Source organism: Colobus angolensis, unplaced genomic scaffold, assembly GCF_000951035.1.
Source record: "Colobus angolensis palliatus isolate OR3802 unplaced genomic scaffold, Cang.pa_1.0 Scaffold23, whole genome shotgun sequence".
Lineage (NCBI taxonomy): Eukaryota > Metazoa > Chordata > Mammalia > Primates > Cercopithecidae > Colobus > Colobus angolensis.
Genome location: NW_012115488.1, coordinates 15,902,276 through 15,915,164, shown reverse-complemented (window position 1 = coordinate 15,915,164; position 12,889 = coordinate 15,902,276). Strand labels below are relative to the sequence as shown.

Sequence of the window (12,889 nt, the reverse complement as noted above, 5' to 3'; positions counted from 1 at the left end):
GAGGCGGAGCTTGCAGTGAGCTGAGATCCGGCCACTGCACTCCAGCCTGGGCGACAGAGCGAGACTCCGTCTCAAAAAAGAAAAAAAAAAAAAATTACTATGGTTAATATCAATTACCTCTGCAGTGCTTTAAGAGCAAAACACCCTGTCTTAAAAATTAGATAGATTTTTGTTTTTTTGCAATACAGGACAGGATATTTGTCCCATGAATGATTTGGAGCTCCCAACTCCCATTGCTTCCAAACTATAAGCCAGGAAAGAAGCCTTGGGTCCCCACCTGTGGCGAGTATCTCCCTGTGTGTGCTCAAGGGCAGGAACCTGGCATTACCAAAGGGATTAGCCACCTCTGGCTTGCCTTTAGCACGGATAAACCCCACCTGAGATTTCCTTCTCTGTTTCCCTTAACTAGGAAGGCTCCGTCATTCTGGTGAAGCTGCTGATGATGAAGGAAACACTATCAGACTAGATGTGACTCTTTTCCCCTCATAAATCTTCTTATCACATAAAGGAGAGATAAGGAAGGAGCAGGAGTAGAAGGGTGATTGACTTGGCTGGGAGATGCCAGGGAGTTCTGTTCTATATCTGGTCTGAGGATGAAAGGAAGCCTTTATTTTCCAGTCCTGTAAATTTCAAGTGCTTTTGAGGAAGAGAGGTTAGGAAAATTATGCCTGATTTATATAAGTGTGAAATTTACTCAGGAGTAGGGAAGGGCCCTCAGTGTAAAAGTAATTTATCATTTTTTAAATGGAAATTTCTAAGGAAACAGATTATATATGGTTGCATGCTTCTAGATGGATTTCCTCTGGGATATTTAAAAAGCCAACATAAATATTTCATCAGCGGTGTGTTAATGTTATTGCATTCAAAAGCTATAAATTTGCTGCTATCTGATGCTGGCACTTGTTTGTTCAGTCTTACAAAGTCACCATTGCCCACCTTCCCAGGAATCCGTGTCCATAGGACACGGAAGGGCTGGTCCAAAGGCCATACCAGAGTTGTGTTAGCTTCTTAGCACCACTCCCCACACCCAAATTGAAAGGCAATTTCATTTCTGCCCATCACCCACCCACCTCGTTTCCTAAAGATTAAGCGGTACAGGAGTGAAAAAATATAAACCATGATCCATGTCTCTAGGCCAAACACCAGCATATTACGAAAAGCTCCTATTCAGAATCACAGCGGTAAAATATGAATGGTCCATACAACTGGCAAATTCTTTCCATGTCAGTTATGTAATACTGCCTGGTTATCATTGGAATCAGAGCAAAGTCAGTGTTTCAAGATTTCAATAACCAATGAAGGCAGCCTCGGAGCTCAGCCATGCAAATGTTAACACCACCACCACCAACACCCTGTGCAATAATACAGAAATGTCTTCCTTTGGAAAATTATTGTATCAGCGAGTATGTAACAATTAGTATTCTAATTAAATGCTCAATTCAAATTGATTACAAAACCCTCAAATCAACTGGAGACTTGGTTGTAGAGTGAACGTCTGTTCAGGTTAGACCAAAAATAGAAGACTTGCTGTGTGGTCACAGAATTAATTTGTGACCATTCGAAGAAGAGGAGGAAAAATCAGTAATTTTTCTTTTTCTGCTTGCTTTCCCAAGGGCACTTTAGATGATGCAGATGACCCCAGCACCAGTGTTGGAGCCTATCACTACATGCTGGAGTCAAACATGGGGAAGACCATGCTGGAGTTTCAGGTACCTGCCTGCCTGCCACATATTTATTTGATTATCCAATCCAGAAGCCTAAGAGAAATGCAACACTTATCACTAACATCTCCTAACCCAGTAATCTTTTGGTCTTAAGTGCTTTTGGTCATTTTAATTTAACCCTCCTGGAATCCAGCATGGTAGCCCCATCTCGGCCACATCTCATACGCCTAAACAAACACGCAATCGGGGAACAATCTTTGCTTTTATAAAGGAAAGTATAAGACAAATCTAAGAAATTGGTGAGGTACACCACATGCTTATGATTCTGTAATGTTTCACCAGCTTTTCAGTACAAAGCTCCACCCTAAACCAATGAAAACAGTTTGATATGTTGGTTGTTACCATCTGCTTCTTAATTTTCAAGTCCTATAACTTCTGAATGTTCCTGCAGTGCATACTAAACAAAATCCTCCTTGGTTCTGGTTTTCTCTTAAACAAGTTCTGTCACCTCCTATCATCAATGAAATAAAAAAAAAAAAATTAACAATCTGTAACTCTTTTTCATTCACTGCCAACAAATGATAACAAGAGCTGAGGAACTATATTACCTATTATTTCTAAAATATATTGTTATGTTACTAACAACAATAGTAATAACAGCTGACACTTATGGATGTTTACTTTGGCCCATGCTTAGCATTTAACAAATAGTATCATAATTTAACACTCACAATAACTGTATGAAGTAAATAATATTGTTATCCTCATGTTATCATTGAAGCTAGGGTTCAGGATCAGGCAGTCTAATCTCTGAGCTCACACATCTGACTATTATTCTATATCACGCTAGACAGATAGAATTTTAGTAGTGATTGGACATGAAATGTGCTTCCCTTTAAAAAACTTAACTCCAATGCAGTTAAACATCCATACACATGCAATGCTGGTAGGAATCAGAATGCAATATGACAAAAAGACTTCACCCTTAGAAATTCTGTTTTCTTTTTTTTTTTTTTTTGAGACGGAGTCTCGCTCTGTCGCCCAGGCTGGAGTGCAGTGGTGCGATCTCGACTCACTGCAAGCTCCGCCTTCTGGGTTCACACCATTCTCCTGCCTCAGCCTCCCAAGTGGCTGGGACTACAGGCGCCCGCCACCACGCCTGGCTAATTTTTTGTATTTTTAGTAGAGACCAGGTTTCACCATGTTAGCCAGGATAGTCTTGATCTCCTGACCTTGTGATCTACCCGCCTTGGCCTCCCAAAGTGCTAGTATTACAGGTGTGAGCCACCGCGCCTGGCCTTAGTCATCCAGTTTTATCTTAAGTGGCCATGGTCTTACTGACCTTTGACGTAGCCTGTCTTGGTTAGGAAGCAACAAGGTATCCTTTAAGCCTAGTGGATGGTGCACATGTCAGCTCAGTGGCTGTGACCCAGACTCTGCAGTGGGTTGGCCAGTTCGAGCCTGGCTCTTTTCCTTACCTCAAAATCTATTTCCTCGTTTGGGTGTAAATCAGGGAGAATAACAGTACCTTCCTCACAGTGCTATTGTGAGGATTAAATGGGATGATATGGGTAGAGTCCAGAAGAGTGCCTGGGGTATAATGAATGCTCAGTGAAAATGAACAACCATTATTATATGTATTTCTGAAGGCGTCTTTGCTTGAAATGCCAGAGGCTACTGGATGGATTCTGTTGACAACTCTGTCTAACCTAGCTCTGTTTGAACCTGCACAAAATGGTTCAGGGCCCCTATTGTAGGATAAAAGAGTCGATCTGTAAAAGGTCCTTTTTTTCATAACAATCTAAAACTAAACAGAGGAATAATACTTTTAAAAAGAGGTATTTTTTCAAGAGAAAGAATATAAACTGTAAAAAATCATACAGACCTATGTGTGAAGTCTGCTCTACCACTCGCCATCTGTGAGCTTGTCCACTCTGAGACTCAGTTTTCTCATCTATAAAACAGGAATAATAATGCCCATTTTGTAGAATTTTTGTGGGATTTAAGTAGTGTAACATTTATAAAGCATCTGGCATAATGCTTCCCCAAGCAGGAATTTCATTTAATTCCTGTTCCCCCTCCAAATCATATTGTAGTTCTTTTATTATGGAATGAACATTGCCTGCTCCGGTACACAGTAGCTTATATGTGATTTAGCGCTATTTTTGGAAAAATTAAGAATGATTTTGAATGTGATTGGTTTAGTCTGCCAAAGATGGGGGAAGGTGAGATTAAAAAAAAATTCTTAAAATTCCTTCCAAGTACTATGAAAGGCTCTACTCAACCCTCTTTTAGTAATACTTTAATTGTTTTGCTATAGGCTAGGTGTTTTCTGTGTGGTCTGTAGTAAGGTATTTAAATTTGTGAAATAATAATTTGAATCCTACTGTCGACATGCTTCATAAATTCTCCTAAAGGAGTCTGGGTACAGGACGGAGACAAAGGAAGAGGAAGATGTGAGGGCAGGGAAAATCCAAACTCCCTTCCCCGGTAGGGATACTAGCAACCCAGGAGGAGGGCCTGTGGAGCGCATCCCTTTTCTTTCCACCAGCCCTAGCTTGCCTGCTGGGACCTGGCACATTCCTTAGTGGCCTGGGTTAAATGCTTCCGCTTGTGTCTACACATAATGGGAATTGCCCACAGACCTGGACTGTTTCTGCAGCCAACACAGCAATTCAGTACCCCTGGTGGGTAATAGATGTGTGTTTGTATCTAGCTATGGATGACTCTACCATGTAAAAACAAGCTGGTGTCTCCAGACTGCCCTCGGGCTTTCGCGGGGCGGGAGGCGGGTGGGGGCGTCCTGCAGCCAGCACTCAGAGGAAACATGATAGGCCTCTGCTTACCTTCACTTCGTGGGAGGGAAGCCGGGATGCCTGTTTCGAAGTAGCTTTGCCACAGAGAAAATTGCCTGCTGTTTGCGGGAAAGGCTGGGAGCAGCACTAGTCACTGGGTCTTGTCAAGGTCAGATTCTAGGCAGACGTTGACTGAAGCTGGTTAATATATTTATTCTGAAGCCTAATGCAATCCAAGGAAGAGTTGTTTATTTACATCTGCTAAATTTTCCAGGTCGCCTTTTAAAACCTCATCCCATAAACAAATTTCCTCTTAAATCCATTCTCTTGGGTGGGGAGATGGTGCCCACCTGTTTTTCAAGTTCTCCATTTACAGTGTTTGTTTTTCTTATTTCTGATGAATCACAGAGCCAAACTTGTCTCCTAGAAAGAGTTCCAAAGAGAAGCAGTGAGCATTTTCTCTCTACCAAGTAGCTGAAAAGCCAAACATTGTTTCTAACAGAGGCAACACCAGGAAAGGCTGTGAGGACAGAGCCCCGTTGTTGTCTGTTTAAATGAAATGAATGACAAAATAAACCAGGAAAGCTGCAGAGTGAGAGCTGCAACCGAAATTTTCCCCGAAGAGGAAAGAAAATACACAGCTTGATTCTTTGTTCTATATTAAATTTACTCTGCTGGTCAGGACCAGCTACATAATTTGCCAGGCCCAGTGCAAAATGAAAATCTAGGGGCCCTTGTTCAAAAATTACCAAGAATTTCAAGACAGCAGAGCACTAAGCAAAGCAGGGGCCCTGTACAGCTGTGCAGACCTCTTGCCGGTGAAGCCGGGCTTGCCCTGAGACAGAGCCACAAGAAGAGATCAGACAAGGGCTAGGCAAGTGAGGCATTTGTCTTGGGTACAAAATTGAAAGGGATGCATAAAAACTTCATAATCAAGATGAATAATATTATAATGCATTATTTTTAAACTCAAAATTCATGCAAAAAATTCACGATAAACAAAATATCAGAATTATCAATAAAAGACCACGAATATGTATAATTGGCCCCACTCACTTTAAATCTTGCCTCACCTGCCTCACCTTATGAGGCTAACTTGTTTTTCTGTTGGTCTAGGCGGGCCCCTCAGGCTTCCAATTTACCCCACAAACCAAACACCACACCCCAAAAGACTTCAGTGAGGAGTATGACAGATCCTACAGGAAAAGACAACACTGATTTCCTTTATTTTTTTAAAAATTGTATATATATTCTTTTTTTTTTTTTTTCTGAGACAGGAGTCTTGCTATTTTGCCCAGGCTGGGCACAAGCTCATACTCTTCCTGCCTCAGCCTCCCAAGTAGCTGGGACTACAGGCACATTCCACGGCACCTGGCTACACTAACTTCCTTTAGAGTAACAGACCTTCTCCAGGTAGAATACGAGCCAGCAAACACCAGGCAGCAAAGAATCACGGGGAAACTGGCAAGCGGAACTCCACAGCAGCCCTCTCCTTCCCACTCTGCAATCATGCAAGGATTTCCAACGGAATCAGTCAGAGGCATGCAAAGATTTTCTGGAGTTGAGCCAAGAGCTCAGATAGTTTTGGGAAAATTTGAAGAGAGTGAATTTGGTCTTATGAGGGGAAATAAAGAAGTGAGACAGAAAATATGTGAAAATATTTAAGTATACTTTATATAATGATGGCAAGATGAATAGCTCTACAGAGGACAAAAACTAGATGGGGATATAACGTACGAAGTTGGAAAGGAGGTCATCTTCCCTAGGGAATTTTAAGAACAAGAGCAACACTGAGGAAGAGACAGTTGTGTTACTGGGGAGGAAAAAAAAAAAAGCTGCTTCGTGACGAGATAGAAATTTAGACAAACCAGAGGTGGTGAGGAGGTTGGCCTTCATCCTGGAGACAAAAACAGTTCAAGTCTCTTTGGGGACATTTTTGAAAGATGAAGGTTGTCAAGGGGCATGAGAAAGGGTTTTGGTTCTGTTCACAGAAGAGCTGTGAATTCTAAAGTCTTAGGAGATTTTCAGGGTGGAATGATAGTCGCTTATGGGGCGGGGAGAGTAGTTAGTCTATAGATAAGACAGAGAGCCCAGAAGACCCCAGAGGAAGAAGAATATGTTTCTAAGACAACAATTATCAGAGGATGGAATTAAGAGCCCTGTTAGCCATAGGCTGTTTCTCAAACTGGGCCACAAGGATGCAAGAACAATGCCAAGATAGCTAGGTATAGGAAGCCACAAAATAAATCCCATATATGAGTCTGAGTTCTCAACTTTACGTAAAGATTTAGGGTGGTGGGGGTTAGATGGAGGAGTGGAGTCTCACTTGCCCAGGCTGGAGTGTGGTGTCGCGATGGCAGCTCACTGAAATCTCCGTCTCCCAGGTTCAAACAATTATCCTGCCTCAGCCTCCCGAGTAGCTGGGATTACAGGCACCCGCCACCACACCTGGCTAATTTTTGTGTTTTTAGTAGAAACAGGTTTTCACCATTTTGCCCAGGCTGGTCTCCATCTCCTGACCTCAAGTGATCCGCCTGCCTCAGCCTCCCAAGTGCTGGGATTATAGGCATGAGCCACCGCACCCGGCCAATATTTATTTTCTCTTTTCTAAAAATGGACATACACAATCAAATACAAAATTTGAGTGGATTTTTATAAGACATAAAACCAAAAACTTTTTCTTATTTACAAATATTGTCACCCCTGTTACATCATAGAGACTGGTTCCCAAATATTAAGAAAAACCTTCGTATTCATTTTTATGGCTTCAAAGTATTCAGTGAGTTGATTTGTTAGTATGGTAGGAAGGGCAACACAAATTTGCCCTCCTCAGCCACTGAGGCTACTTTGATGGAAAGCCAGAGGAGAACAGCAGTGACAGTCAGATTGGACAGGATTTGATTTCTAGAACAAAGCACTCTCACTTTTTCAATTTAGCATGGTGATGTGATGAAGTGAAAATCTGAACAAGGGCAGGAAGATGTGGAGGAGAGGGGCCAGCAGGGGGCAGCATCCCTGGGCACCAGACCCAGGACCCTGTGCAGACAGGGAGGTCTCCATCTGGGGCAGAAGGAGCAGCTCAGCTGGTATTCATGTGTGTTTTAATTAGCAGACACAAGTGGTTTTGCTTTTACTGAGGTGTCTGTGGGCTCTTAGAGTGCTTACTGTGCAGTGAACTTAGACAAATTGCCAAACTGGATCTCTGACAGAAAAGAAGAAAAACATTTCATTCTAATGGCAATTTTAGACATGAGGGAAGTGCTATTTGCTCTTCTAATAATCTGATAGCTTTAAAATTTACCAAATAATTTTAATATGCCTAAAACCTGACTATGAGTCTCCTGATTTTCATACGAGAACCTCTTCCCGAGCAAGCAGATGTAAAGACAGTTAATTAAAGTCAGCTTTTTTGTTTTGTTTTAAGAGAGAAAATATTATGTTGCCCAGGTTGGTCTCAAACTATTGGGCTCAATGAACTCTCCTGCCTCAGCCTCCCAAGTTGCTAGGACTATAGGCACACACCACCGTGCCCAGCTAAAAGCTTGTTTGAATGAGCAGTAAGACATCTGTCTATGTTTTTATAACTATTTTTAAGACATGAAAGCTCCTTAATTGTATAGAGTTATTTTTCAATAATTTCAATAACTGCAGGCTATTAATCCACAATAGATGTATCTCTGACAAAAAAAAAAACTATATATGAAATGCAAATAATTTCAGTGGAAAACTTCTCATTGTAACTGCATTAGGAAAATGAAAATCTTCAGTATATTTATATACCTTAGCTTTACCTTGATATCACAAAAGGTAAGGAAATGATGGTGCTGATAGTCTGAATGCTATGCTCAGCCCTGGCCCTTGGATTTGGAAACCATGGGTGAGTTTTAATGTCAATACAACCTTATTGTGTATATTTCAAGCTTGACTGAATTTATAAATTTAGGAGTATTGAATAGTTTCTGTAGTTTGTTCATTATATGTTTTATATTGACAAAAGACAAAATTATAATAAATTTAGTTTAACCATCTAGCTGACTTTTACTTGCAATTTTAGAATTGGGTAACACCTCCTTCTGTAAAATAGAATGAGTGTTCCGATGGGCTGAGCAGAGGAAGTTGGCTTTAAGCAGAAAAGGGCTGAAGAAGGAAGAAACAGAGGACAAAAATGGATTGGTCATTTCATAGTTACTTCTCTTGTAAAGATTATAGCAGTGGGGAGTCTTTATTATGCTGGCTAAAACTGGCTTGTTTGGGGATTTGGGTATATTTATTTTTGGGCTTAAATTTTTGAGAGTTAAATTGTTTTCTTTAAGATATAACATAGTCACATGATTCAAAACTCAGTAAGTTTTGCAAAATAATGTCACAAGAAGGTCTCCCTCCTACTCCTGTCCCCCAGGCATTCCTCTGGCATTCCAGAGACAGCTAACGTTACCAGATCCTTTTGTATCTTACTAGAACTCTTCTAGGCATTTACAAGCAAACATGTATATAGCAATCTTCTTAATCAAATAGCACACATTACACACTGTTGTGTACCTTGCTTTTATTTTAACACATCATAGAATTCTTTCTATTTAAACTTCTGGAACATTCTCATCCTTTCTTTGTGATTGCAAAGTGTTCAGTAGTATAGATATGTCATACTTTAGCCATTCCTCTAAAAGTGACCATTTAAGATGCTCTCAGTCTCCAGCAATTTTTAAAAATGATACAATGTAAAACTTTGCCTATACACTATTTCTCAGATGTCCTGGTATATTTAAATAACTTGTTGAGTGTAGAACTGTTCAGTGTACTATTTTTAATGCTGAAAGACATTTGTCAAATATTTAGTCATTTCATTACACAAGTAATGTAATGCTATGGATATAGCAAAGGAGGGAGAGAAGAATGTTTCAGAAGCCTGGGGACCCTGGGCTTGGGAAAGTCCCAAAGTGTTGTGACAATATTGTGTATTCTGTTTCCTGATATATTTGGGAATTAAGAGTTATACCCTGCTCAGTTCTCACCAATGCACATTTCTGATTTGGGACCAATGATAGTTGTCTGGGTTTTGTAGGAGCTGATGACCATTTTCCAACTATTGCACTGGAATGGAAGCCTAAAAGCCCTTCGTGAAACAAAGTGTTCCCGACAGGTAAGATTTTCTAATCAAATCTGAGTTCGTGTTACATGAACTAAGCAGGTGGCTCATCATCTTCCTAGGAGATTTCCTTTATTTGGATTTTTCCAAATATAAATTTGGTACCTTATTTATTAAGAGCAGAGGACACATGAAGAAATATATGGAACAACCCCACTGAGTCAGGGACTGACCAAATATACACACTAAAAAGAACGTGGGCACAGGACTGATTTAGGTACCTGTACTGAATGCAAACCAAAAGGATCATAAAGGCAGACAGCTTCTTAAGAAAATCCTGGATCTGCTCCATACGCCTCCCCTGCCTCCTTGGAATGTGTGCCCTCTTGCACCTTCTGATGCAGAAACTTGAAAATGCAATGCTTCTGAAACCTCGTCGCTGGAGAGTGGCCAAGTTGGTGGCAGGAGAAGAGTATTTCCTACTCCTGCCAAAAGTCCCCAGTAAACAACAGAAATGATTATAAACTCTGACAAGCCGGCATTTAATCACCCCCATTTTTTTGGTTTAGAAGTTTCTTCTTTATTTTTCAGACACACGGTCTCACTATTTCTTTGTTATTTATGAGAAGCACCCTTCCCCCTTTTTAAAGAGCTAATGTAAACCCCCTCCTGTGTATTTAATGGTTTTCACCTGCTGTTCTCCAAGATTTATCCTTCCTCTACCCACCGTTAGAATGTGAAAGATGGTAGTTTATTTCTGAGAATTTCCTAGTAGGAATTTGTATGAGGAAGAAAGCCTCTAGGAGTCAGCAAGGGAAGGGTGGGTGTAAGGAGCTTTCCATGCATTGCAGCCCCTGGATATTTTAGTTGTTTTTTGCTTAGAAAGTCTAGGTTTCAGTTGTCAAAGATGGAAAAGAAATGAGTAGCTGACAATGGCTTTGTTTTTTTTTTTTTCCTTTTCCTTTGATTTTACAAAAGGCCTTTGAAATATGCTGGTTGGGTTATAAACACTTTTCCATGATTGTTTTTAATTTGTTAAGGTCATAAATGCATACCATATGTTCTTGAAAATAAAAATAAGCAATGCATTCGCTCCACATGATCAACTCTGCATATGATGTTATTATGTATTGACACATTTTTCACACAAGAATTGACAGGCAGTAACTAATTTTTAATTATTTGCAAAAGTAAAAGACAATGTACCATGAAGGTCTCATTATGATATCAATAATGGAGATATCTACCTTCCATCATACGTTTCTTTTTTTTTTTTTTTTTTTTTTTTTTTTTTTTGAGGCGAAGTCTTGCTCTGTCGCCCGGACTGGAGTGCAGTGGCCAGATCTCAGCTCACTGCAAGCTCCGCCTCCTGGGTTTACGCCATTCTCCTGCCTCAGCCTCCCGAGTAGCTGGGACTACAGGCGCCTGCCACCTCGCCCGGCTAGTTTTTCTATTTTTAGTAGAGACGGGGTTTCACCGTGTTAGCCAGGATGGTCTCGATCTCCTGACCTCATGATCCGCCCTTCTCGGCCTCCCAAAGTGCTGGGATTACAGGCTTGAGCCACCGCGCCCGGCCCCATCATACGTTTCTAAACTCCCTTCTGTATTTACTGTGAGACAGTTGGACCGTCTCCCTTGTGCTAATACCACAGTTGATTCTCCTGGTTTCTAAATAATACTCTGAGATGGCCTTAACTAAGAGCTTCCTGCTTTCTTCAGTGGATTTGACCAAATGCCATTCTGCCCAAATCCCTCTGTAGAGCTACTTCCCTCTCTTTCCAAAGGAAGCAATGCTGGGCAACAGGGTTCAATGAATAAATGAGGTCATATTCATAGCAGTTGTTGTAGGAATGTATTTTCAGTGAATGGCTTGTATTTCTAGAGGTGGCAGAGCTGTGTTTGGTGAACATTATTGAGTCATTCCTGGGGATGTGTTTTGACTCAACCTGGAGTGGTGTGCTTTGCTACGCCAACTTAGCCCTTCATTTCCTTTACAGAAGTAAACCAGGGGGTTTTGGTTTCAGTTTTTGAACATGAGAGAGGTTGGGGGACGTGGGAAGCAGGGGGAGGCATGTGGACAGGTTTCTTTGTTGCTCTTTATTGACACCCTGGACTTTGTTTCTTGGCCCCCAGGAAGTCATCTCCTACTATTCTCAGTATTCTCTAGATGAAAAGATGCGCAGCCACATGGCCCTAGACTGGATCATGAAGGAGCGGGAGTCACCAGGAATTGTCTCTCAAGAGCTACGAATGGCCCTGAGGCAGTTGGAGGAAGCCAGGAAAGCAGGACAAGAACTACGGTTTTACAAAGAAAAGAAAGAAATCTTGAGCTTAGCCCTGACTCAGATCTGCAGTGACCCTGACACTTCCTCACCCAGTGATGATCAGCTGAGCCTTACAGCCCTGTGTGGCTATCACTAGCAAGGCCAAGCCCCGGGTGCCCTCAGTGATGGCAGAGGCCAGACTCTGACATTAGGAATCTCAGTGCAGAGGTCCTCAGAGGCTCTAGCATCTCTGGCTACTACCGGAAGGCTCTCCTAACCCTCTCCACACATTCCATTTACAGAGTATGAGAGTTGTAGGACCCTTACAAGACCCAACAAGCCACTCAATGCATTTTTTCCATCACACTCTCAATAGTTCCAGCTCAGGATGAAAGGATAGACACAAAACTGTTCGAAAAACATTTCCAGGCCTGGCTCTAACCTAAAGCCTGATTGACATGTGCCTTGCTAGATTATATATATTGTTTCAAAGAATAGTCCAATATAGCATCCCCCAAAAGAACAGCAGCCAGAACTAGGTAAAGTAGCATGATAGCAGTGTTAAAAAATTCTTAGGTTTAAATAAATAATACGGATTGTTTTAAAAAATATGTAAGGATCAGAGTCTCTTTCTAAGCTTTGTAAGCTAAGCAATAGTTTATGTCCCACTAGATACACTGCAAAGATACAGTGGGGATTTTATCTGGGCATCTCACCATCAAAGATCTTGAAATAGTAATAGTATGAAAGTACTAGATAAAATTAATGTTTAAAATGCTTTTGTAATAATAATTTTTTTAAAACTCATGCTTTTCCATATATGGGGATAAATATCACCTAGAAAAGTAGCCTCACTCTTTTTTTTTTTTTTTTTTTGAGACGGAGTCTCGCTCTGTCGCCCAGGCTGGAGTGCAGTGGCCGGATCTCAGCTCACTGCAAGCTCCGTCTCCCGGGTTCACGCCATTCTCCTGCCTCAGCCTCCCGAGTAGCTGGGACTACAGGCGCCCGCCATCTCGCCCGGCTAGTTTTTTGTATTTTAGTAGAGACGGGGTTTCAGTGTGTTAGCCAGGATGGTCTCGA

At 41.3% G+C, this 12,889-nt stretch overlaps 1 protein-coding gene across 1 annotated transcript in view; it reads left to right on the top strand.

The window, feature by feature from the left end:
• Positions 1-12,420, top strand: part of LIX1 (Lix1 homolog (chicken)) — a 55,910-nt gene extending 43,490 nt beyond the window's left edge. The window contains exons 4-6 of the mRNA XM_011944301.1: positions 1,614-1,709; positions 9,522-9,599; positions 11,679-12,420. Of these exons, the coding sequence (XP_011799691.1) occupies positions 1,614-1,709; positions 9,522-9,599; positions 11,679-11,966 (462 nt within the window). The 3' untranslated portion in view covers positions 11,967-12,420. The remainder of the gene's footprint in view (positions 1-1,613; positions 1,710-9,521; positions 9,600-11,678) is intronic.
• Positions 12,421-12,889: the final 469 nt, after the last annotated feature.